At 41.5% G+C, this 26311-nt stretch overlaps 1 protein-coding gene across 1 annotated transcript; it reads right to left on the reverse strand.

Annotated features, from left to right (window-relative positions):
• Positions 1-58: 58 nt before the first annotated feature.
• slc13a5a (solute carrier family 13 member 5a) lies at positions 59-25985 on the reverse strand. Its single transcript, XM_084387592.1, has 12 exons — positions 25698-25985; positions 19450-19578; positions 18277-18413; positions 18012-18199; positions 15934-16117; positions 15691-15813; positions 15384-15596; positions 14359-14465; positions 13933-14054; positions 5369-5530; positions 1712-1849; positions 59-1500 (listed from the first exon to the last, which is right to left on the reverse strand). The coding sequence occupies exons 1-12, from the start codon at positions 25803-25805 to the stop codon at positions 1375-1377; spliced, it is 1737 nt and encodes a 578-aa protein (XP_084243718.1). The 5' UTR covers positions 25806-25985; the 3' UTR covers positions 59-1374.
• Between the last annotated feature and the right edge of the window lie 326 nt (positions 25986-26311).

The raw sequence follows: 26311 nt of genomic DNA on the forward strand, positions 1-26311 counted from the left end.
ACAGTCTATGGTTCAAACGTGAACTATGCAACGTATAATAAAATAGGTCTTACTACATTAGAAATACTTAATAGCAATGTTTATCCTCCAGCTGTGTTTGGAGATGTGAAATGGCGTAAAGCTTGGCGAACAGTGAATAAATTATATTTTATTAACAAAGTAAAAGAAGTCTCTTTTAAAATAATACATAATGCATATCCAGTAAAAGTAGGCTACTGGAACGCTTTAAATTAGAGTGACATTGATAACTCTTGTAATTTCTGTAAAGGTGAAAAGGAAACTATTTAGAAAAAAAATCCCCACATTGCATACACAAGTTAAACATTTTTCATTTGCATTGTATGGTCTGAAAACTGAATTATGAAGCATTACACGGACCTGAAATGTTCACCTATTTTTAATTTTCCTCTTGACAATAGATGTCACTAAATCTCATTTGAGCACATTTCTAAAATGGCAATGTTTTTTTTCTAAGTTTAATACTTCACATGGTCATCACTCATCAATATCCATCCTTTGGGACTTTACCAGCCATTATAATAGATTCAATGTGATTACATTTAATGCAGTTCATTTTTGACCTACACAATTTGCATATCAAATATTTATTTTATGGGTAATGGGTAAAATAAGCTTTTTTCAATACTCACAGAAATATAAAATATTATAATAGGAAATATGTTTAAATTTCTACTGTTTCCTCATATAGGCCAAATAATCTGGATGAAATATCATAATCTTTTATTCTTAACTTGTTAAACATTTTCTGTAAATCCACTTTTTTTTGTGTGTGACATATACCCCATTTTCCCCTACTACAATCATTGTTTATTTACGTAGATGTGTTCCTTTATAAATATCCCTAAAATGTCCTTAACATAATGTACATTTGATTTAAAAAAAAAAAAAAAAAACACAAAAGTATACTGATTTACAACATTGGCTATATGCAGATGAAGGAACAAACAGTGTATTTAAATGTATTAGTAGGAAATATATAAAAAAAAAAAGTATTTTAATTTACATTATTAAATTTACATTGCAATAGTGAGTTTTAATGAATCTTAAACTGTACATAATCACACTATTCTGTCAAAACTGGCCTGCATGTGTGTACACAGTTGTCCACTGTTTAGATATTTGTGTTTAAATATCCACATAAATATGATATCATTTTATTATGAATTTATACAAATGTGCATTAAAAAACAAACAACTGAACTGCACTGTCACGGCACAAGTGATGACACACTATCATCTCCAGTGAAACCAGCCACTGGCTCTGACCCTGCCGGGCCTCCTCAGTTGGAAACATGGTGAGAATAGTGCTGAATGGTGCAGTTTGACAGCAGACAGAAGGAGGGGTTCAGTCTCTCACACATCTGTAGTGTTTGCCCAGCTGGGAAAGGTGTCTAAACTGAAGATAGCTCTGCCCCAGCTGTTTATGGCTAAGGTAATGCAGAGGATGCCGATGATATTCATAACAATCCCTGTCCTGGCCTGCGGATAAAAGCGAATATTTGGATAACCGACATTAATAGTTCTACTTTCATCAATAATGTTTTTCCAATTTTATTTCTTCATTTCATTTAATCTAATTGACAAAGCATCCCATTTGCATCAGATACCGCTGTGCATTTTGGATTTAATCATTTACAGTTGTGTGACGGTTCATATTTAAAAAAAATGTTTATGAATGGCTAATGCTCACCATGTCAGACACTTTCAGGTATCCGTATGAGAAGACTATGGCATTTGGAGGGGTGGCCACGGGCAGCATGAAGGCAAAAGACGCACTGAGGGTGCACGGGATCATGACATACAGAGGGTTGATATGTATAGACTGGGACTGAAAAAAAAAAACAATGAGTAAGACCGGCTTATTTTACTGAGACATAGGGAATTGAATTTAATGCTATGTATTTGGTCCCTTTGAAATATGTTTGAATAATAATTAAATATAGGCCTATATATAGTAATAATGAGAAAATACATAGGTAGAATAGTTAAAATTATGTATTTAGCTGCACTCCGACCAGTCCGACACAGCAACATCGGCCCAACCAGTAGTTGGTCAGTAGCATTATTGCAGTAGGCCTAGTTATTTTTCAGATTTGTTTTTCTGAGCATGTTATAGCTTCCTGTGTTTAGTAATGATAGGAAACAAAACTTAACGAAATTTTGACTCAATTGAACAAATTTTCACAAAATGATTTTCTGTTTAAGCACTCGAAACACCACACACTGGTGACCTCTGCTGGTCAGAAAGGTGAACACCTTTTCACAAAAAACTTTTACAGACCAAATGCAAATGTTTTATTAAAAGTGTAATTTATTAAATGCAATTAACAAATCATTTAATGGCATCAAATATTAAGTGTGTTTATAATATGTGTTATTTCATTAAAGTCCCCCTGTAGTCAATCATGTTATCCCTTAAAACTCATCTTTGATCACCAAAATGACATACTTAAGCGTTTTTTTCTTTGAAAAAAAATTCTTCATGCCCTAAAATAGCTTGAATGTAACTCTACACTCCTGCCTCATTTCGTATATGCGGATCTATGAATATATTAAGCCCCGAAAATTAGCCCCGCCCCCCACTCGATCACACCAGCTCAGAGATCCAATCATTGACGATCATACGTTAACGTGATTGGTTACAAGGTGAGACGTCAGAAACACCAGTGATTTCAAACCGCGTTTTTAAGACTCTTGGTTCACTGCAGATTTAAGGAGTCAGCAATGGTGTTGACTTATGAATTTACACATGGTTTGTCTAAACACCACAAAGACATATAAACAATACTGAAACCTTGATTTTCACCACAGGGGGACTTTAAATTGCAGGGATTGTTCTATGGAGAGCTTGGTTAATCTGGCCAATTAGAGACCAACTAAAACTCTTCCTTTTTATTATACAAATGTGTAATTGAAAATTTAAGACAGAAATATCATCCCCTAGCGGCAAACCACTGAAATGTATCTATCACATCATTAATGTTTAGTTCCTGTTTCCTTGGTTGCCCTGGTTTCTGTATATGTAGTTACTGACTGGTTCGTCACCTATGCCTAGTCTCGAGTCTTCGTTATCTCTGTGAATTATATTGTTTATTAAAAAAAGCTGCAAAAATGTCCACGTCTACACTTTCTTCCTGCCTGAATGTTACAGCACACTTTTAAATAGAACATTTAATTTACAATACAATAAAATAATTTCTTTATTGCCAAGTTTGCTCAAACAAACAAGGAATTTCTTCAGGGAACAGAAGCTTTCAATACGGCCTGTATAATCGGCCAATAGCAGACAGGCCGTTCGGGACATATATTTGAAAAGTCATTATTGTTGATAGTTGTTATTGTATCAAAAAACCCTCTACTTTCTACAGTGGTATGGCTCTGAGCTCTCAAAGCTCAGTTGTGTAACAGGTAACAGAGGAGAATGAACAACGCTGGCACACACAGAGGAGCATCTGCGTATCTGCCTTCAGCAACGAGTGAATTAGCGACGAGTTGAAAGCCCTCGATTTTCCCCCAATGCCCGTTCTTTCTCATTCTTCCTTTCTCTTTCTTTTTCTCAACCTGACAACAATGACACATCTCCATGGTTCTCCCATACGAGCCACTTCAGCTTACAAATCCCTCCATTCACAGGCTCTCTTGCATTGGCTAATTCATGAGAAGAGGGCAGGACGTGCCAACTGCACAGCAAGAGACAAGAAAGGTGAAACCCAGTGAGAGATTTATGGAGGAAGAAGCTGTGCTTATTAAAGGAATCTTCACAATTACGCAACTTGTTCATTTGTGTCTGGTATAATATAAGTAACAGATCCAACGTGTAAAATCCAACGTGAATGCAACTCGAACATTTTTTGTTATATCTCACTATTGCAAAATCAACATGAAACATGTTGACAAACACTAATAATATTTCAATCAGTGATTCAGATCTATACATTGGCCACTACACCAGCTAAATAAATACAATTAAGTTGGCATTAATGAATACACACACACAGCCATTCAAAATTTGGGGTCCGTAAGATTTTTTTGATTATAATATATACAGTATAAAATGTAATTTTGTCCAGGCAATGCTGAAATTTCAGAAGCCATTACTCCAGTCAAAAGAACAGCATTTATTTGAAATAGAATTTTTTGTAATTTTGTTTCAATCAAATGAATGTCCTTGCCAAATAAAAGTATGAATTAAAATGACTTAAAAAGTATTAATTAATTACTAAACTCTTCCTGACCACCAACTCACTCAGATTGTTATTCTAATTATATAATTTGTAAAAAAAAAAAAAAAAAAAAAAAACATGCTTAAAGGCCCATTGAAGTGAAATTATTCATTATTCCAGCATTATTCAATGTGTTGACGTAATTTCCACTAAAATGAGAAGACGGGGGCGGGACATATCGAACAGCTCCTCCTCTTTTTAAATTAGCCAATAACGTTTTGTTTACATCACAGACAGCTCAGCCAGAGCCGCTGAGCTCGGTAAAGCTGCAGTTTCCTCCTAATCTCAAATCATTTCTGCTCCATATTGCTTTAAATAGCATTCTGTGCAGAATTCAAACGGGTCCGATACATTTTTCTGGTCTGCACCAACTCGCGCGTATGATCCACTCTTTGTTATCGTGTCTATGGACCGGAGCACACTGTGTGTGACTTCATTCACCCCAATGGAAAGCATATTTACACTGTCAGAATCGTTCCCTATCCCCTATAAAGTGCACTGTAGAAAAGGTAGTAAATGTAAAAAAAAATTCAGCTGCAGCTTCAGCGTCTATTTATAGGGGACGGGACGCTTCAGATTCTAGAGAGCATTTGATTGGACAGCAAATCTGATGAGAAGCTGAAGTGCAGCGTGATGTCATCAAAACCACTGATCGACATTGGCGGATGTGAGACTGTATGTTTTGAATGCTTAAATCTTCTAAATGTGAATTTTGTCACTGTTTTGGAGCACACTAGCTTATAGATGACAGTAAGGCTAACATATTCATACTAAAAAAAAAAAAAAAAATCTATTTCATGGGGACTTTAAAACAATACTGAGCAGTAATCTTAGACTTTTTGGACTAAACTGAATGTCAGTACTTAGTTATTGAAAAAAAAAGTTTACGGCTAAGAAAATTTTGAAAAAGTCTTAATGAAGTCCAAACTTCATTAAATTACACAATGTTGTGGTCAGAAGTTCTTTGTCAGACATTTCCATAAAAGCCAGCAGACTTTCTTTCCATTTTATTGACTGCACACCTTTCTGCAACTACAAAGGTGTACGAGGAGCATGCATTTATTTATTTGTGAGCTTCACAGTTTAAGAATATAAATCATGGTGAATTTTAGATGCGTACGTACCATAGATGCGAGTATAGGCAGAAATAATGTTGCTGTGGCAACATTGCTGGTGCATTCAGTGAAGGTAGCTATCATCAGACACACGACAATGGCAATCGCCCAGGGAGGAATACTCTGAAGAGGCGACAACTGATCTCCAAGCCATTTTGACAGCCCTGAGACCTGAGCATTGACCCAGACAAAAGTAAACAAAAACAGAAGGCATGACAATTGAAGCTGACCTTTTATATGGTGTTTAATTAAGAACTGCAGATTATCTTTAGTCTTTCTCATGTCCTATTAAAGCATTAAAGCATTATGTGTTGGCTTTCAAGCAGCTCCCTGTTTAAACCACTAAGATGTGGGTGATATGACCAAAATCTTTCGATTTTCAACCACATTAAGGAACAACATCACAATAAAGTGATCCTGCCTGAAACCAGAGATGTTACTAATTGAAATAAAAGCCATACCCTATATTTCTCAACACTGTTGTGTAAATGACTTACATTTGGAAAATGTTAAACTTGGATCAGTGTCTTTAACAACTGGCTTTTTTTTTTTTTTTTTTTTTTTTTTTATCACCAAAGACAAATTGTTGTCTCTGTATTGATAGTGTACAAGAATTGAACACTCTTGCTTAGAACAAAAACATCATGTTAATCTCTGGTCACACTTTGTATTAGGTGTCTTTAACTACTACATTTACATTCACATTTAAATGTATTAATTTTGCAGATGCTTTTATCCAAAGTGACTTACAAATGAGGTATTCCAGAAAGCAATTCACCATAAAGAGGCAAATGCAAGAAGTGCTCATAATACAAAGTTTCAGACATTGCTTAGAGTAGCATGAGCAAGAATAGGGAGGGATTAAAGGAAAGTGCAAGCATACATTTATTTTATGATGAGGTTAAAGGGATAGTTCACCCAAAAATGAAAATTACCCCATGATTTACTCACCCTCAAGCCATCCTAAGTGTATATGACTTTCTTCTTTCAGACGAACACAATAATAAAAAAAAAAGTAATTGCTCTTCCAAGCTTTATAATGTAGTGAATGGCGTTCCTGATTTTGATATCCAAAAAAAGTGCATCCATCCATCATAAAAGTAATCCATAAGACTTCAGGGGGTTACTAAATGCCTTCTGAAGCAAAGTGATGTGTTTTTGTAAGAAAAATATCCATATTTTAAACTTTATAAACTAAAATAACTAGCTTCCAACAGACGGCCTATGCAAGCCAACTTACGCCAAAAGAACCCCTGACACGATGTATGACGTAGGATGTAGGAGTAGCGTAAGCTTTGACACCTCTTGCGGTTCAAACAATTAGGGCTGGGCAACAAACTCAAGCTCCTCTTCTATTAGATCGAAACCCTCCGACATTTCTCTATAAAAATTCTCGTTTTAGACTTCTAATTCACGACCGGTGTTTTGTTTTGCTCTATCCTCGGCGCTTCTGCGTTCATCAGTATGTCATGCGTCAGGTCAGAAGTTACTCTTTCGCCATAAATCGATGCGTACGGCCGTCTGTCGGAAGCTAGTCATTTTAGTTTATAAAGTTTTAAATATGGATATTTTTCTTAAACAAATGCATCGCTTCGCTTCAGAAGGCCTTTATTAACCCTCCGGAGCCATGCGGAGCACTTTTATGATGGATGGATGTACTTTTTTGGACTTCAAAATCTCATCCTCCCTTCACTCCCATTATAAAGCTGGGAAGAGCCAGGGCATTGTTTTAATATATAATTCTGATTGTATTCATCTGAAAAAAGAAAGTCATATACACCTAGGATGGCTTGAGGGTGAGAAAATCATGGGGTAATTTTCATTTTGGGGTGAACTATCCCTTTAAGTCAAGGAAGAGATGAGTTCCCTTTCGTGGTCACTCCGAGTTACGTCGGATGACGACGATTGGGGTTTCGCTTAGAAGCCTATCACCTTCGAGTATTAGAAAACGAGCCAATGGCAATGAAATGCCATGGGTCTGCGGAATTTGCATAGCGTAACTCCGCCCGCCGCAGGGGGTATATAAGGAAGTACGCTGCACAATGCAGACATGCTTTCGCTTCGGAGCCGAGAACTTCTCCACTCCTGCAAGCCAAATATTCTGAGTTAGTCTTCTCTTACCTTCGAGACGAGCGAACTCTCCGGTGTTGGTGTGACGGCGATTTCAGCGAGTGCTCACTACCCTGCTGGTCTGTTCAGTGATCTGACAGTTAGTGTGTTTCTCCCTGTTCGCTTCAGCATCCGCGGAGTTTATCCTCTCACAAAAAGAGCATTGCACGTGGCACGTCTTTTTAAAGATGCCTCGCCCGTGCACTTCTGGTTGCGGTCGCGACATATTTTTCTCTGATGGGCACGATCTCTGCTTAGCGTGTTTGGGCGTTGATCACGCTAAAGCAGCGTTCGTGGATGACTCATGTTCCCACTGCGGGAACATGACCATCTCTATGCTGCGGTCGAGACTCAATGAGCTCACTAGAGCGAGAGTCCCCCTACCCACACCCCGATCTACTGGTCCCGAGAGGGCTAGTACTTCGGCTGGTGGCCGGGGTGACCTGAGGGTGACTGTGTGGGACATACCGCCGACACGTCCACGGTCCACACACCCCTCTCCAGCATCAGCACCCGCGAGTGTTCAAACTGAGACCGCTGGTTCCTCTTCGGAGCCCCAGCGCATCTCGTTTGGAGCTCCAGAGGAAGATACGATGTCGATCGCTGCATCACAAGGTGGGCGCGAGTCCTCGGGAAGTGAGGATTCGGCTGTGTTGCCGCCCTCGGGCGCGCCAGCATTGCCCGAGTCTGATCCCGAGCTGACCGCCATGCTTTCCCGGGCAGCCGCGGCCATTGGTATTGAGTGGTCCCCGCCACCTGATCCAGTGCGCTCGCGGCTGGATGATTGGTTTTTGGGAGCGGCCGCTGACACTCGTCGCCGCCCAATCCCAATACCATTCTTCCCGGAAGTGCATGAGGAAGTCACGCGGTCCTGGAAGGCTCCCATGTCTTCCCGCGATCGTTCGTCGGCTTTCTCCGCCTTTCCTCCCCTCGATAGAGCTGATGCTTGTGGGTACACTGGGATTCCCACGGTTGAACGTTCTGTCGCGATGCAGCTGTGTCCGGCAAGCGCTTCATCACGTGGTGATCCAAAGCACCCGTCCAAAGCCTGTAGATTTTCGTCATCCATGGTGGCGAAGTCTTACAGAGCGGCGGGACAGGCAGCTGCTTCTCTGCATGCCATGGCCATCTTGCAGGTCTACCAGGCCAAGATGCTCCGTGACATGCACGAGGGTAGGACAGACCCAGGGCTCTTTGATGAGCTGCGCGCCGCCACTGACCTCGCTCTCCGGGCGACGAAAGTGACCGCGCGCTCCCTGGGTTTGGTGATGTCCACAGCTGTGGTCCAGGAGAGACATCTCTGGCTGAACCTGGCTGATATGCGTGAGCCCGAGCGGACTCGTCTGCTTGACGCTCCCATATCCCAGGCCGGCCTTTTCGGCGGTGCGGTCGAGGATTTTGCCCAAAAGTTCTCGACTGCCCAGAAGCAGACTGAGGCGATCAAGCACATTCTGCCCCGACGCGCTGCTGCTGCTCAGCCGCCGGTACAGAATCCTCAGCCTGCTCGCCGCCGAGGGCGCCCTCCCACGGCTCCCGCCCCTCCCGCACGGCCCCAGCAGCAGCCTTCACCGGCGCCGCGTCGCGGAGGAAGCCGTAGGAAGGCGCCACAGCCCTCTCCAGCCCCGCGGCCCGCTAAACGCCAGGCTAAGCGGCGCTCCTGAGACGGGCAGCTCAGGATTGGCTTTCTTTTCTCTACAGGAGGTGGTAGCAGGGCCACTCCTTCCCCCGGTGGAGGGCCGGGGGAGAATCTTTTGTTCTCCACTCCCCGCTGCTCGTCCCATGACGGGCAGCACCCTAATGTGGTTAAAGAAAGAATCGAAATCCCCAATCCTGAGCCCACAGAGCCAGAGGGCCGCAGTGCGCGCCACCCTCGGGTCCCGCCACTGCCGCCCTCCTCTGTCCCAGAGGTGTGGGATGACAGCACGCGCCGCCCACGGGCCACGCTCCTCTCATCCCCCTCTGTCGCCAGACCCCTGCCAGAGCACGCCCCCGTGGGACGCGCGCCCTCCCCTGGCCTCCTCTGGCAGGACGCGGTTAATGACCGTGCCCCCGCACAGGGCCGCTATGCCACCCTCGCCGGTGCCGGTCATTCCGCCTCGCTGCCCCACCGACGGTACGTCTGTGGTTCGTATGACCCCGCTGGTGCACTTTCTGGAGGCCTGGCTAGAGCTTCCCAGACTGTCCCGCTGGGTCGCGAGAACCATCAGGCTCGGCTACGCGATTCAGTTCGCGAGATCTCCTCCCCGCTTCAGGGGAGTCCGCTTCACTATGGTCGGTGGCAATGCCCCTGTCATGAGAGCGGAGGTCGCCACCCTGCTGGCGAAGGGTGCGATCGAGATTGTCCCTCCAGCCGAAATGAAGTCCGGCTTCTACAGCCCTTACTTCATTGTACCCAAGAAGTCCGGTGGGTTACGGCCAATCCTCGACCTGCGCGTCTTGAACCGCTCCCTTCACAGGCTGCCATTCAAGATGCTCACGGCCAAACACATCCTCCAGTGTGTGCGGCCGCAGGATTGGTTTGCAGCGATCGACCTGAAGGACGCCTACTTCCATGTCTCCATTTTACCTCGACACAGACCGTTTCTACGGTTTGCTTTCGAGGGGCAGGCATACCAGTACGCGGTTCTCCCTTTCGGGCTAGCCCTGTCCCCTCGCGTCTTTACGAAGGTCGTCGAGGCAGCCCTTGTTCCCCTCCGGGAACACGGGGTTCGCATCCTGAACTATCTCGACGACTGGCTGATCCTAGCTCACTCTCGAGACCAGGTTTGCGAACACAGGGACCTAGTGCTCCGGCACCTAGTCCGTCTGGGCCTTCGGGTCAACTGGGAGAAGAGCAAACTCTGCCCCGTGCAGAGGATCTCTTTTCTCGGTATGGAGATCGACTCGGTCGCCATGTGCGCGCAGCTTACGAGCGAGCGCGCGCAGTCACTGCTGACTTGTCTTCGTCAGTTCGAGGGCAAGAGTGCGGTTCCACTGAAACTTTTTCAGAGGCTCCTGGGGCATATGGCATCCGCAGCCGCAGTAACGCCGCTGGGATTGCTTCATATGAGACCGCTTCAGCTTTGGCTTCGCGATCGAGTCCCGAGGTGGGCATGGCAACACGGCACGCTCCAAGTCCCAGTGACTCCAGCCTGCCGTCAGACCTTCACCCCGTGGGCGAACCTCAGTTTTCTACGGGCCGGAGTGCCCTTAGAACGAGTTTCCCGGCATGTTGTTGTATCAACAGATGCCTCCAACACGGGCTGGGGCGCCATGTGCAATGGTCATGCTGCCGCGGGCTCCTGGACAGGACCCCAGCGCCTTTGGCATGTCAATTGCCTCGAGTTGCTGGCTGTACGTCTCGCCCTGCACCGCTTCCATGCGCTGCTCAGGGGTCAGCACGTACTAGTCCGATCAGACAATACCGCAACAGTAGCGTACATCAACCATCAAGGTGGTCTACGCTCCCGCCGTATGTCGCAACTCGCTCGCCACCTCCTCATATGGAGTCAGAAGCATCTGAGGTCGCTTCGAGCCATTTATATCCCGGGACACCTGAACCAGGCGGCCGACGAGCTGTCTCGAGTTCGGCCTCTCGCTGGAGAATGGCGACTCCATCCCCGGACGGTTCAGCTGATTTGGGATCAGTTCGGCGACGCACAGGTAGACCTGTTTGCCTCCCACGACTCGTCCCATTGCGACCTGTTTTATTCCCTGACCGAGGGCACGCTCGGCACGGATGCACTGGCGCACAGCTGGCCGCGGGGCCTACGCAAGTATGCGTTTCCCCCAGTGAGCCTTCTTGCGCAGACCTTGCGCAAGATCAGGGAGGACGAGGAGCAGGTCATTTTGGTTGCCCCGTATTGGCCCAACCGGACCTGGTTCTCCGAACTAGTACTCCTCGCGACAGCACCTCCCTGGCCAATTCCTCTGAGGAAGGACCTCCTTTCTCAGGGACGGGGCACCTTATGGCACCCTCGTCCCGATCTTTGGAACCTCCACGTGTGGCTCCTGGACGGGACGAGGCAGGTTTGAGTACCCTACCACCTGCGGTGGTGGCTACCATCACTTCCGCTAGAGCATCGTCCACGAGACATGCCTATGCGTTGAAGTGGAACCTCTTCGTCAACTGGTGTTCTTCTAAACATCAAGAACCCACGAAATGCCCGATCAGTGTCGTGCTTTCCTTCCTGCAAGAAGGGTTGGAGCGAAGGCTGTCTCCCTCCACCCTGAAAGTGTATGTTGCCGCCATTGCCGCACATCACGAAGCAGTTGAAGGTAAGTCTCTGGGAAAGCACGACCTGATCGTCAGGTTCCTGAGGGGAGCGAGGAGACTAAATCCTCCTCGTCCTCCCCTCGTTCCCTCTTGGGACCTCTCAGTGGTTCTAACTGCCCTGCAGAGTGCTCCCTTTGAGCCTTTGCAATCAGTGGAGCTTAAGTTCCTGTCAATGAAGACAGCGCTCCTGGTTGCATTGGCCTCCATCAAGAGGGTAGGGGACCTGCAGGCATTTTCGGTTGACGAAGCGTGCCTGGAATTCGGGCCGGCTGACTCTCACGTGATCCTGAGACCCCGGCTTGGATATGTGCCCAAGGTTCCTACCACACCCTTTCGAGACCAGGTAGTGAACCTGCAAGCGCTGCCTTTGGAGGAGGCAGACCCAGCCTTGGCACTGCTCTGTCCAGTACGCGCCCTCCGTGCTTACGTAGACAGAACGCGGTGTTTCAGGACCTCAGACCAGCTCTTTGTCTGTCATGGTGGGAAGCTGAAGGGAAAGGCTCTCTCAAAGCAAAGGTTATCTCACTGGATAGTGGATACCATTGCTTTGGCATACCAGCAGCAAGGTCGTCCGTGCCCCCTTGGTGTGAAAGCCCACTCCACACGTAGTGTCGCTTCCTCTTGGGCTCTAGCGCATGGCGCCTCGCTAACAGACATTTGTAGAGCTGCAGGCTGGGCGACACCCAACACATTCGCGAGATTCTATAATCTCCGCGTAGAGCCAGTTTCTTCTCATGTACTCGCTTCAACCAGCCGGTGCTAGATTCTGCTCAGGTGTCTTCGCTTGCTCGCCATTCCTCTCCACGGACGGGATACGTGCGATTTTCTTCTCAGGTGAGTCTGATAAGCTCTGAGTTTCCTCCAGCACTGGTGACGTCAACGCCTGAGTTATGCCAATCTGCCATAACGCAGCTTTTGCGCTTGACTAGGTGCCTCCATGTGCATGGTCCCCCCTCTGGGCGACCCCCACATGTGTATTCCACTGTAAGTCTCCTTGTGAGCGTGTGTCTTTCCCTTGGCAAGCCACCTTGCCACCCCTGGGGTTTAAAATTCCACCTGCGGCTGGACACCCCAGTGATTCTCCATATGCATCCCTCTGGGTCATATGTGTATTCTAAGTCCCCCCCATCAATGGCTGGGCATGATTGCATATTTCTCTCTGGAGATATGCTTCCCAGTGTACCTTGGTATCCCTGTGTTAAGTAGGACTCCTTCGTTCGTGCTAGTCTCACAACAGGGAGCTCAGACTTACGCAGGGCACTGGAAGACAGCCGAGGTGGCGTGATTAGACTGGAACCCCAATCGTCGTCATCCGACGTAACTCGGAGTGACCACGAAAGGGAACGTCTCGGTTACGGATGTAACCCTCGTTCCCTGAGTGGGAACGGAGACGTTACGTCTTCCTGCCACTTCCGCTGTACCGCTGAAAAACGCCTGGGGCCAGTCTCGGCTCCTCAGCGAAGGCATGTCTGCATTGTGCAGCGTACTTCCTTATATACCCCCTGCGGCGGGCGGAGTTACGCTATGCAAATTCCGCAGACCCATGGCATTTCATTGCCATTGGCTCGTTTTCTAATACTCGAAGGTGATAGGCTTCTAAGCGAAACCCCAATCGTCGTCATCCGACGTAACGTCTCCGTTCCCACTCAGGGAACGAGGGTTACATCCGTAACCGAGACGTTTTCAGCTGTCTTTTGAATATTGTCAGGGATTCTGCAATCCGGATGAATTACAGAAATTAATTACAGATTTTATTACTTGCAGGTATTTATTAAATAAGTATTAAAAAATACATATATTTTTTAAATAATTTAAAATAAACAAACATGTATGTTCACAATAAATGCATTGTATCAAATTATTAATTTAAAATGTTAATATATAGTAGTTAAAGACACTTAATATACAATGAGAACAAATTTAATAATTACTTTTGAACATCAGACTTTTTTTTTTTTTTTTTTAAGAATCACTAAGACTCACATTGAACAAAAGCAATATTCAAATCTTTTAATAGAACAATACAGACCATACTATAAATACAACATACTAGCTAGATCTACATTTTGGAAGAACATTATTATTGTCATATCGCCCAGCCCTAAATCTTGCTCTGTGGTAAAGCAATGAGAGCTATACAAATATATCTGACTTGAATATACTCTCAATAAAATACACAAAGACAGATTTTGAAAAGCATTCGTTGTACCTCACTGCCCTTAGCCAGGGCAAAGCCTCCCCCCAGCAGCAGGATGATACTCCAGGGCATCTTCTTCTGTGTCACACTCCATGTCAGCAAAGCTGGAGTCGGGCCACTGTCTTGCTGGGGCACTGACATAGACCACAGTCATATTTATTCATGTTATTTATTTATTAACTTTTTTCATTGACATTTTTATAATAAAAATACAACAAAAAAACAACAACATCAACATCAACAAATTCTCAACAGCACTCTACAAAAAAAAAAAAAAAGGGATTCAGATAATGTGGAAAAACAAGATTTGTACAATGATTATGCTAATTGATACCAACAAATATTAATATATATATTATCTATATTATATATTATATACACTACACTATCTAGCTTAATAGTCAAACAAGACATCAGCTAAGCAGGTGTTAAACTGACCTGTGTCAAAGCTCTGTGCTCTCCAGAAGCACAAATGTGGAGGTTTAGAGGGGAAAACAAAAAGCAGGGCAGCTACAAACACCGCCACTGTGGCATCTGTCACAAACCTGCACAGAGGTGAGCCATGAGGTTGAACAAGGGGTTAGAGGTCATTGCACAACAGATGATTTTAAAAAGTGTTTGTGTGCAGATTCTATTATGTTCTGTTCTTTTTTGGTTCAGACCTTTCACCCAGAGAGAATCTCAGTTCACAGTTTTAAATCCTTAAAATCTTAGTATGTGACCGTCATCAGGAAATGTACACAAATGTTGTTTGCAATGTGGGGCAACTCCATTCACATTTTTGCTGGACATTTGACCTACAAATAAAGGTACACGCCACAGCTGATAACAGGAGAACACGCTGTGTGTGTTAACCAATGGTTCAAATTGACAGCTGAAACTGACATTACTTGGTTTAATTTTAGAGGTATTTTGCCCATAGACCTGAGGTCATTCTGGATATTAATGGTTTTCAACATTATGTCTATTTTGTCAAGTTTTTGTTCAGTTTGGAGGATCCTTAAAACTGAAAATTGTTTGGAGTATGTTTACCCTCAAACGGTATCAGAGGACATTTCACAGTGCGCAAAATATGTAATTGTGATTCATTACAATTAATGATAAGCAGGGTCTGATTGAAAATCAAGCCACATTGTAAAGTGATGTTACTTCGCAAAGGTATTATTATTTTACAATGTTCTGTAGAAAATGAGAACGTCATCCTTGTCGTCAGTATATTATAAAGGTACAAAACAGAATTTACTACTTCAGTAGGTTGGTATTTAACATTACAAGTTCATACACACAGATACATGCGCACACACGCGCACACACACACACACACACACACAAACACACACACACACACACACACAAGCACGCACGCACGCACGCAACCTAAAATTGCTTTAAAAACATACTACATCACTAACACCACTAAAATAGTTTCTGTGTCTTATCAATGATAGTGTTTTTATCCTTACTCTTTTTCAGCATTGAAAAAGTTTGTTGCCCAACCAGCCACAAAGCCTGGATCACGAGTGAACCAAAGCACCACCAGGAGGACGAAGAGGGCAAGGACACTCAGCTCCCCAAAGGTCATGGGCCCAAGACTCCGGTGCTCCTCTTTGATCACATTATAGGCAGCAATCTCCTTCTCTGTCTTCACCGTCCCACAGCCCCATGTCTTTCTGAAGCTTCATTTACACATTAAATGTTAGAATAACCTACTGTATGTGATAGCATAAGCATGATCCAGCTGAGTTTAATTCATAAGGATATAACACTCACTTTAAACCTAGAAACACAATCTGTAGCCACAGCCAGGCCAGTATGAGCATGATGATCATGTTGGGGAAGGCAAATCCAAACCATGATGCAAAGTTTATGATGTCAGGGTTGTCTGGGAATAGTCTGTAGGTCAAACAAATGTTGATTTAATATGCTTATTAAAAAAATAAGCAAGAGGTAAGAATGTAATATGGTACGTTTCTCTCATGCCTAGGGGAAAAAGCTCTAATGTGAGGTACCTACTGGTTCATCTGTCCCATAAGAACGAGGTTTGGTCCAGTGCCTGTGAGCGTGGCTGTCCCACCAATGCTGGCTGCGTAGCACACACATAGTGTCAGGCCTTTACACATCTTTAGTTTTTCTTCTGCGTCTCGAGAATGCTCTTCTGGGTCGGATTCAATTGAGAAGCTGTGGCCATTCAGAACCACTGAGCACAATAAAACAGAAGTTTTGAGACATTTTATTTGAAACCTTTACATCTCGCCTGTACAAAACATGAATATGCCATTAGACTGCGCTGAGAAACTTTACAATGTTAAATATTTTTAAATGATACCTGTAAACTTCAGTAGCCCTAAAATATTACAAATAAAAAACATTTTAGGGTTACACATGTAACCCCAGTTCCCATGTGTGAATTAACGGCAAACTTATTGGTCGACGGCAGTCCGATGGCGTCACATGGAGCCTAAGACGTTCCCTTTTGAGGGAACTCAATGCTAAGTCAGTTGCTGCTATGGGAACGTTAATACCCACTATACGCCATGCTGACCAAAGGCTGCCTGTGTGCTGTGAAGTCACCAAGCACTATATTGCCAGGCTTAAGCGCTAAAGGACTCGATGGGCCTTGATCCAGAGAAACCTATGCGTCAGCAACCAATTAGGACACATTAGTGACACTACAGCCTTGTTCCCTAGAAAGCTCAGTACAGGCACTAGGAAAAAGACCCATACCCTCCATGCTTAACCGTCAATGAAACGGGGACTCCTGCATTAGACCAGTGCGAGCCACAGCTACATAGGGATAGGGAGTCGCTCTCAGCAATTCTACGTATAATCAATCTAGACCTGAACACAAGCCTAAGGGAGCTGCGTACTGAAGGGAGCTGGAGAGGCAGCAAACTGTGATAACCCACTACATCAGTCTGCTCTTATTTCTCACAGCCAACTGCTTAACACCTCCAGCTGTGCTGAGTGAAGGGGTCGCATCATCTCACCACTCACCACTCTTTCAGACAAAGGCTTCCTCAACAGTTCACTGCTAACACCTCCAGTTATACCAGAGTAAGGTCAACCGAAAAGTGAGAGGGTCGCCGCTACCCCTCCTTCAGTGAACAGCTACCTAAACAGTTTACTGCTAAAACCTCCAGTCATTCTGGAGGGAGGACAACCATAAAAGCGTGGCACCTAAACGGTGGTCCTACTTCGTACAGTGAGATGTTCAAAGATGGCCGTTGTCATGGTCTTACAAACCAAAGATAGCCTGCTGCTAAAATTTAGCATGATCCTCTCACAGTGTGTTTGCTGCTAAGATCTACGTCAACTGACAAGCCAATACAAATGCAATATTAAATGGCGTATTGATCAACACAACATGGAGCTAAAACTACTTAGCTCCATTTGCAAAATTGGCATGCCAAGTTGGCCACTTTTCCCTAGCCATGACTGCGTCCATATTCTCCTCTTTCACTTCCTTCTCTTTTTTCAGTGCACATAAAAACCACAATTGCCAAAATGCGATTCATCTGGCTCTATTTGTTTACCACTAGTGCATGCTGATGACGTTTTATTCTTCTAACTTGCGACGTAGCCTACGATACAATCGGTGTCATCATCTTACAGTCTACATACATGTCATACCTAAGTTTATTAGATCCATGTCGTACAGTCCCAGCAAACATTTGGACGTTTAATGACCGTTGAAAAGATGTCCAAAAGATGGTTGAAAAATAGTTCCAAAATGAAAGTTGAATGGACGTATTTGACGTTATCTGTTCTGTATTACATATTTTTATCGATTTATGTTTACGTTGCCATCAAACCAATGTTTGCTGCTGTGTGATTTGTAATGATCCTATAGGGTCTGTTTTTAAAGAAAACTAAACTAATACAAATGACAAAAACAACAAAAAATTACTAAAACTTGAATGAAAATGGAAAATAAAACAATATAAAAAATATTGATAAAAAATATAATAGTATGATACTAAAATAACACTAATTAGAACCCCAAATCAGATAAAAAGTGCATACATTCTTCACTATTTATGTCTGAACTGGATAGTCATATATCTTCAAGATATATGACGATTATTTCTCACCCTGGGTTTCATTTGGTTTCTCAGTATTTTTCTCTTCATTCTCCGGAATGGAGGTCTGCTCTTGTTCTGCTGTGTTGTTGAGCTGCTCGAGCACAGCTTGAACGATGGGCACCATCATGGCTGTTGTGGCCGTGTTACTGATCCACATGGAGAGGAAGGCCGTTACTCCCATGAAGCCCAGCATCAACCTGCAGAAAGGCAGAAGAGGTATTACTGAGACTGCTGTTTTCAATGAGCATATTCCCAGAAGATTTTAATTGCTTACAGAGCTGGCCGTACGCCCACGATGAGCAACACCCGGAGTGCGATTCTCTTGTGTAGGTTCCAGTGTTCAACAGCTACAGCCACCATCAGCCCACCCAGAAACAGCATGTTGGTGTCCTTTAGGTACTGCATACATACCTATCATACAGATATATACAGTTTGAGTCACATACATAATGAAAAAAAGTGTACCATATTGAAGGACCAACAGAGTATCTTCATTCCTTTAGGATTAAGATTATAAAAGTATGATGAAGAAACATAACGAGTAAAAATGAGCGATGTATAGTTAAAAAGAAAAATATACGTTAAAGCTGCAGTCCGTAACTTTTTGGGGTTAAAAATTATTAAACATCATATCTGTACACATAAAGAAGGTGCCTCGGCTAGTAGGCTATATTGCGTGTGAGGATGTTGGAGGTGGAGATTTATAGCCTTTTCTCACAGCACTTGATATAAACTTATCAATTTAATGGCGGATCCAGAAAAGTTCAAATAACAATCACCAGTGACAACAAAAGACTTCGAACTTCGGAGTGGCTACAGAAAAAAAGAGACTGCAACCGGGCCCATGCGAAAACAAGGATAAATATCAGGGCATTAAATGTAGTCGCAATGCTTATGGTTAGTTTAGTTACGCAATGGTTATCTGATATAGGCGGGCCAGAGGCGAGCTAAACAGATGACGACAGCGCTGTGATGTCGAAGTCGTTAGTAAACATTGCAAGATGGCTATGGATGAACAACAGTTGTCTGAAACGGCTTTGGCCGCTACAATGAACGAGTTAGACTTGGCTTTTTATCTAAAAGAGGAACAGAAGACAGCGCTTGAATTGTTCCTTTGCAAGAAGGGAGTTTTTGCTGTTTTGCCAACCGGATACAGCAAAAGTCTAATCTACCAGTTATCTCTGGTAGCTAAACGTATGGGGCTTGTTGTGATTGGTCGTAGTGTTATCCAATTGCATGCAGTGAGATTTTCAAATGCGAGCTGGGCGATTTTCATTAGTTGATGCCAGAGTAATTCCGCGAATAACTGTAATTTCAGATTTCTAACAGATGGCAACAAAGAGGAAAAACTACGGACTGCAGCTTTGAGGTAGGAGACATTACTGAAGGTAAAGTCAGTTATGCTAGTAAGATGGTTTATATCAGGTTTATAGGACCTGAAACCTACATCTTTGGACTCCATGATTCTGAAGAGCGGAAAGAGCACAGCAGGCAGGAGAGCAGTGATAGCCAGTGGAAGCACCTCTGTACACCAGTACACTGCCATCAGTGCAACTACATAGGCACATCCAGCCTCCTGCAGATGAAAAACACAACACAGCCAAGAAGTATGAATATACAAATCATTCAAAAGTTTGGAGTCAGTCCATTTTATTTAAATAACACTGAAGACTGGATAAATGACTGTTAAAAATTCAGCTTTGCCATCACAGGAATAAATAACATTTTAAAACATATTAAAATAGAAAAAAAAGTCATTTTAAATTGTAATTATATTTTGCAATATTACTGTTTTACTGTGTTTTAGATTAAATAAATGCAGCCTTGGTGAGCATACAGTAGTGCACTGTAAAAAATAGCCAGGAATTTACAGGATTAAAGAGTATTATTTTACAATAAATTACTGTAGTCAGAAATTTACAGTGAAATTAATCATGCTGGGTCATTTTCTTATGAATTAGTGTTAATTAACAGCAACATTATGCTGACATCAAAGTAATTTACTGCTTTTGTTTTATTGTGAATTCACATTATAAAGTTGTCTTTAACCATGCCACTGTAAGAAATTATATTGCTTAGTGATGTAATTGTTTTGAAGTCACCATAATGGTGATTAGTGTTCCATTTGCTTGGGACCTTGGACCTTGTAAATTCATATTCAAATTTCTAGCCAAGTCAGAAGTGTGACACATGAAAACATTTGTTAAAACAATGGCAAGCTAGAATATAAAATAAGTTTTTTAGGTTAGTCAAATTATACTATTATTAGCATTATTTCAGCATAATAATTTATCAATATCTTACTTCAAATTCATTATTGTTTGTAGATTGATATATTTCAATAGTAAAGCAGCTGCTGAGATTTATCTTTGAAAGGTGTGAAATTATCTTGCAACACAATTTATTTATTTTTTTCATCACAATGATGCACAGACATCAATACTCGACAAACAAAACACAACAATGGAAACACTCAACAATTAATAGTAATAAAAAAGATACATTCGGAACATTACAAAATAAACAAACAACACAAACTGCTAAAAGTGAACCAAAAATAAGTTAAACAGATAAAACCAACAAGAATCAAGAAACACCACCGCATAATCTATTCATACCACACTGCATGCTGGTACCTTCATAGTACATATACACTGTAGAAATACAGTATGATATTGTAGATTTTATAGTGCATTTAGATTCAAGAGAAGTCCTACTGTGGATTACTGTGAAAGTACGGTAATTATTATCCTCCCTGGTTATAAAAACAATAATAAAAAATGTAAGTATACTTGCAGCCAAACTAATTTAGTATACTTCAAATGTGATAATGATTAGTTAACTTGAAGTGCGCTATATTGAAACAACTAATTTTGAACTAAGTATATTTTAGTTGTAATTAAATTACAACCTAGATGTTGATATTTAACAAATAAAGCATAACTAAAATATATTTTTAGAAAATATACTAAAGTATATTTATTTTAAAGTGTGTTAAAAGTTGTATTGTGAAAATAGGTCTAAGGTGCAATAGGGCATGATGCTAAGATACTTTTAATATATCTAAAGACAGTACCATTTTTTGTTAGTATATTTGCAATGTACTATTGAAAAAAGAAATATATTTCAAATACAATAAAATATACCTTTTTTTTTTTTTTTTTTTACTGGGCTGGAATATACTGTAATTTCACACTAAAAATTTTAACAGTGTGGCCAAAAGTGATGTCTGGAGGGGATATTTGTTTTAATGACCCTACAAGTTTGAATAAACCATCAATTATATATAAGCGAAGAACACAACAATAAACTTTACCAATAAACAAAATTATTTACCAATGAAAGGCAAACTACAGCTATGTTTTTGCATTTGTTCATAATTTCTTTGTATTAAAGCCTGGCCTAAAAATTATGTCCTCACAATTTGGCATGTTTCACTGCATTATAACAAATAAAACAACTGAATCAAAATATGCTTACAAAATCTTTAAAAGTTTTGTATTAATATTTGAATAAAGGGCGAATATGTCAATTTACATATAGGCTGGACATCACTTTTAGGCTGTATAACAGTTTATATTCATATTTGAAGGGGATCCCTCGCAATGGGATCATTATGGGTGTCCTTAATATGAAAAACAAACGCCTGGAATAAGGAACTTATCCAAACACTGTTAAACTTTTCATCAAGGTAATACAAAATTGTAATGTGTAACTGTTGGCATTTTTTTATGCATTTCTAGATGTAGTTGGATGCAATATCAATATGCTTTGACTTATAAGGGCCTGAGGTGCAAAGTTCCTTTCATTAGTCACTCAGACACACTATACTGCAAAAATATCTGATAACAATCAGACAAGTGTCAAAATAATGCTATAAAATACCTCAACATATTACACGATTACACTAATTACGAAACATTGCTACTGAGATGAGACTACATTGTGACATAGGCTGTTGTGATTAGGCTATATGACCTGCACCTTGCGAGATAATAATGAGAACTTATCTAGCGACATTTTGTTACTGTTGGTGCTGTTTTTAATTAAGTGATTTTGTAAAAAATAATTATTTTTGAAGTAACTAAATCAGGTTGGTCTACCATTTTGTTTCTAAACTAAAAAGTGAACGTGCAGTTGTTGCTGTAAGGAGGTATTTCTACCTATAAATTAGAATTTTGTTGTTGTAACCTAATTCAATCAGGTTTATAACGTAAAACAAGGGAATTCTGTTTTAACTTAATTGAGTTACATTGACCCAATATTCAATTTACAATAAAGCTCCGGAAGGACACATTCGACACATGCGCACAACGACTGCACACCAGATCTAGGCAGTATATAGTCGTGGCTTGTGTCAGCTACAGGACATCTCCTCTGAAGGACAAAGAAGAAGAAAAGATTTGTGTTTGGCTGCATGCTCAGCAAATTTTGCTTCAATGAGAAATTGTGATTTGTGGTTATCATACACATTATGTTGCATCAAAGTTAAAATCACAATTGAGATTATAAAAACAAACATACACTCAAGTAAATTGTTCAATTTAATGAATTAAAATGAGCTAAAGTAACACCATTTAAAATGTTGTCACAAATTAATTTAAATGTGTTCAATCCTAATCTATTTTACTTAATTCAAAACTACATGAATATTTTTTGTTGACATAACTAACTGGGCTCCGTTTCCCAAAAGCATCATAAGCCTAAGTAGAGCTCAGTTCATGCAGCTTTTGAGAAACACAGCCCTGGCAGTGGATCTGTAGTTCCCAGCATGCTTTGCAAAGGACTACATTAGGAGAATACATTTAGGGATTAAGTGTTATTTTATGTGTTTTTCAGTAAAGGGAAAGAGTTTATCTTAATGTTTAATGTTGTGGGTACCATTGTGCTGAAGAGTAGCGCTGGTGCTTAGGGTAGGCACTCAGTATTCTACGCTTATACTTTTGACACCTGGCTTAGTGGATCCATTTAAATTGTGTATAATAATAATTGATAGTAGGCTACATATTTGAGCCTAATTAAATTAAAGGGGTGGTTGATTATTATTTCACTTTTCTAATTTTATTTAGCGTGTAATGTTGCTGATAGAGCATTAACTACATCTACAAAGTTAGAATGCTCAAAGTTCAAAGCAAAGGGCGATATTTTCTTTTAAAGAAATTGCTTTTTAAGGACTACAACAAACGGCTGGTAGGGACTACACGATCGAGCTTCCTCCCGGGTTAAGTCGGGCATACACTGTGCGATGTGTGATTTCAGCAAGGTTCAGCAGGTCTGCTCACACTGAACGAGTAGATCGCATGCGATGTAAAGCCAAAGTTCAGAATTTACGTGCTCACACTGGTCGTCGAGCTGCGACTTGACTACTCATCACACTATACGTGTGAAATATGCGCGATAAACGCCCGTGCTGGGTTGCGCCAATAGATGATATATGCATGTATCCAGAGATATTGTCAAAACAAGCATCAGCTATCAATATAAATATTATTTAGCATTTCCAATTTATGTATTAAATTATTATTATTATTATTATTATAAAGGAAGGCCTAGGTTAGGCTACTTTTAAATTGATAGGCTAATATAATTAATACGCAATAATTTCATAGCGCATCACCGCATAACCAACGCGCTGTGAGGAGAATAAAAGATTAGAAGCTACTCCTCATTGAAAATTGTCTAAAACATATAGGTCGATTACAATGATTTATAGGCATATAATTAAAATTATTAACAGTCTATAATATGTTCGAACACTGCAATAATTAGTCAATGAAAATTAAAAACAGCTTTATTTCAAAAACATTAATTGTTTAACAAATTAATAAAAGTGGCATGCATGGTGTAGATACATCGCAGGTGGTTTGGAAGACGTGGGTAATGTATGGTAATCTATTTTGCAACACAAACTGGAGGTAAGCAACAGTAATTTTTAGCTAGTTTGAGCTACAGAACTTAAAGATCTCCCTCTTTTCGTTTTCTTTCTTGCTGCAGATGAAATGGTTAAACTTCTGTTTTCGCACAGGCGTATACGCTCACTAGTGAGGGAAAAAAACACTGAATTTAGGGCAATCTGTTCGCTTTGCTTCAACTATGCGATATAGTCACGAGGAGCGACCAAAATTTCTGATATGCCAGAAATTCATGCGACCATCCGATTGCCGGTCGGGAGAGGTTAATCGCCTCTCGTTTCTCCCTGTACACTGCACGACAAACGACGCACGACAAACCTGAAAATCGGCCCGACCCGAAAATGAGTCGCACGAGTCAGAATTCGGCTCAATAATGGACGAAAATCGCACAGTGGCTATGCAGGCTATGCCTGCCTTTAGTGACATCTGGAACCATAAAATTTACATAAACCACGCCCCCGGGAACGCAATTTATAGATTATCATGACAGAATATGCAATAACTAGAAGATAACTACACATAAGCTAAGCTACATAAATTCATCAACTAACCATTCAGAAATGTCCTGTTGCATTCTACATGTTGTCACTTCTTCTTCGGTCTCTCCATCATTGTCCGACTCCAGTTTGAACATAAAAGGCTAAACGTTTTTTTTTTTCTTTTCAGTGCATGTCTGTGAGAGGTAAAAGGACACAAGCCGTTGAAGCTCCGCCATCTGTGCCAGGAGCAGTATCTCATTTGCATTTAAAGGGACACACACACACACACACACACACACACACACACAAAAACGGGGCGTTTTTGCTCACCCTCAAAAAGTGACAATTTTAACATGCTATATAAAAATATCTGCGGGGTATTTTGAGCTAAACCTTCACATACACACTCTGGGGACATCAAAGACTTATTTTACATCTTGTGAAAAGGGCATTGTATCACCCCTTTAAATTAAAAACTAAGTTGGACCACCATAATTTTTTTATTGACTAACATAATAAAGCTAAATATGCTAGTATAAGTTAATTTGATCTAAACCAACTAAATTGTGTTGACCCAACTACACTGATTTATTTTGAATGAACTAAATAAAATTGTGTGGAAAAAAATGTCTTCAGTTAAATTAAGTAAGTTGTTTTTTGTGTGTGTGTGTGTGTGTGTGTGTGTGTGTGTGTGTGTATTTACATCAAGGTGGAAATAGACTTTCATCATATCAAATAAAAAAAGATTATATACATTTTAGTAAGTAATTTTACCTTGCTGGAGAAATCAGGTGATATCTAGTTATGCTTCAGTAAAACCTTGAAATTTCATTTCAACAAACCAGTTTTTGTAGACGTTATCACATGAAGTAAATTTTCTTGGTAGACCTGGCAAAATTTTTTTTCAGTGTAGAAGATTTGAGACGTTCTTGTAATTATTTGTTAGAACAAAAAAAACAACAACAAAAAAAAAAAACTTTTGACAGTAAAGGGTTAAGACAAATATAGGGCACTGTGTGTTTGTGGTGAAGGAATGTGTCGCCCCCAGTGTTACGCATGGTCTCGTACCCTTGCTCGCAAGGCACAGAGAAATCCAACAGAAAGAACCTCGAAAGATGTGTAAAAAGTCCAACTCAGGGTCTTTCTCGACTCTCTTTCGCATGTTTTAGACACGCTTGACTATCAAATCACTCACTGGCCAATGAGAACGACACAGCATTTATATTTATGGATCTTCAGCTTTTCAATTAATCACATTTTTGCCTATTTAAAACATTTTACATGCATCATAAAATTAGCCTCACCTTTGTTCCAATGACAAGTGGCAAAGGAAGGAGAAGGAATGGGGTGCAAAAGAGAATCAGTCCATTTTTCATCCTCCATATAACTTTCAGAATATGTGAAGCCATCATTAGGCCTGTGGGTTTAGGATAACTTTACAAAGAAAAGTCCAAACGGGAGGAAACTACGCAAAACTTCTGTGTACTGATCTGTGGACAGTGCAGGGGATCGCGCGCTCTCTCTCTCTTTCTCTCTTTCTCTCTGTCTTTCTCATTCACACGCACGCACGCACACACTCACACACACTGGAGCGCACAATTATGCGCGTGCGAGGTTTGTACCGGTTCTCAATTCTTAAATATTAACCTATGAATTTCATCACCCAAGCTTCGTCAACATACCTTACTTGTCATAGTCAATGAATCGCATGCAGGTCTGGTTTATTCATAATAGACCTGACAAACGATTTAGAGAGGAGTCTTGGTCGGTCATCCTAATTACACATTAAATAGCTATTTTCTGTCTTCTCAACAGATCCATGTAGGACCCTCAGGGACCAGGCTCTAATACAGTAGATATCTGCTCACAGAAGCAGTGTTTAAGTGCTTCTTCTTCTATCTTTGACATCTCCTTTACT

Source organism: Rutilus rutilus (assembly GCF_951802725.1).
Source record: "Rutilus rutilus genome assembly, chromosome: 18".
In the NCBI taxonomy this organism is placed as follows: domain Eukaryota; kingdom Metazoa; phylum Chordata; class Actinopteri; order Cypriniformes; family Leuciscidae; genus Rutilus; species Rutilus rutilus.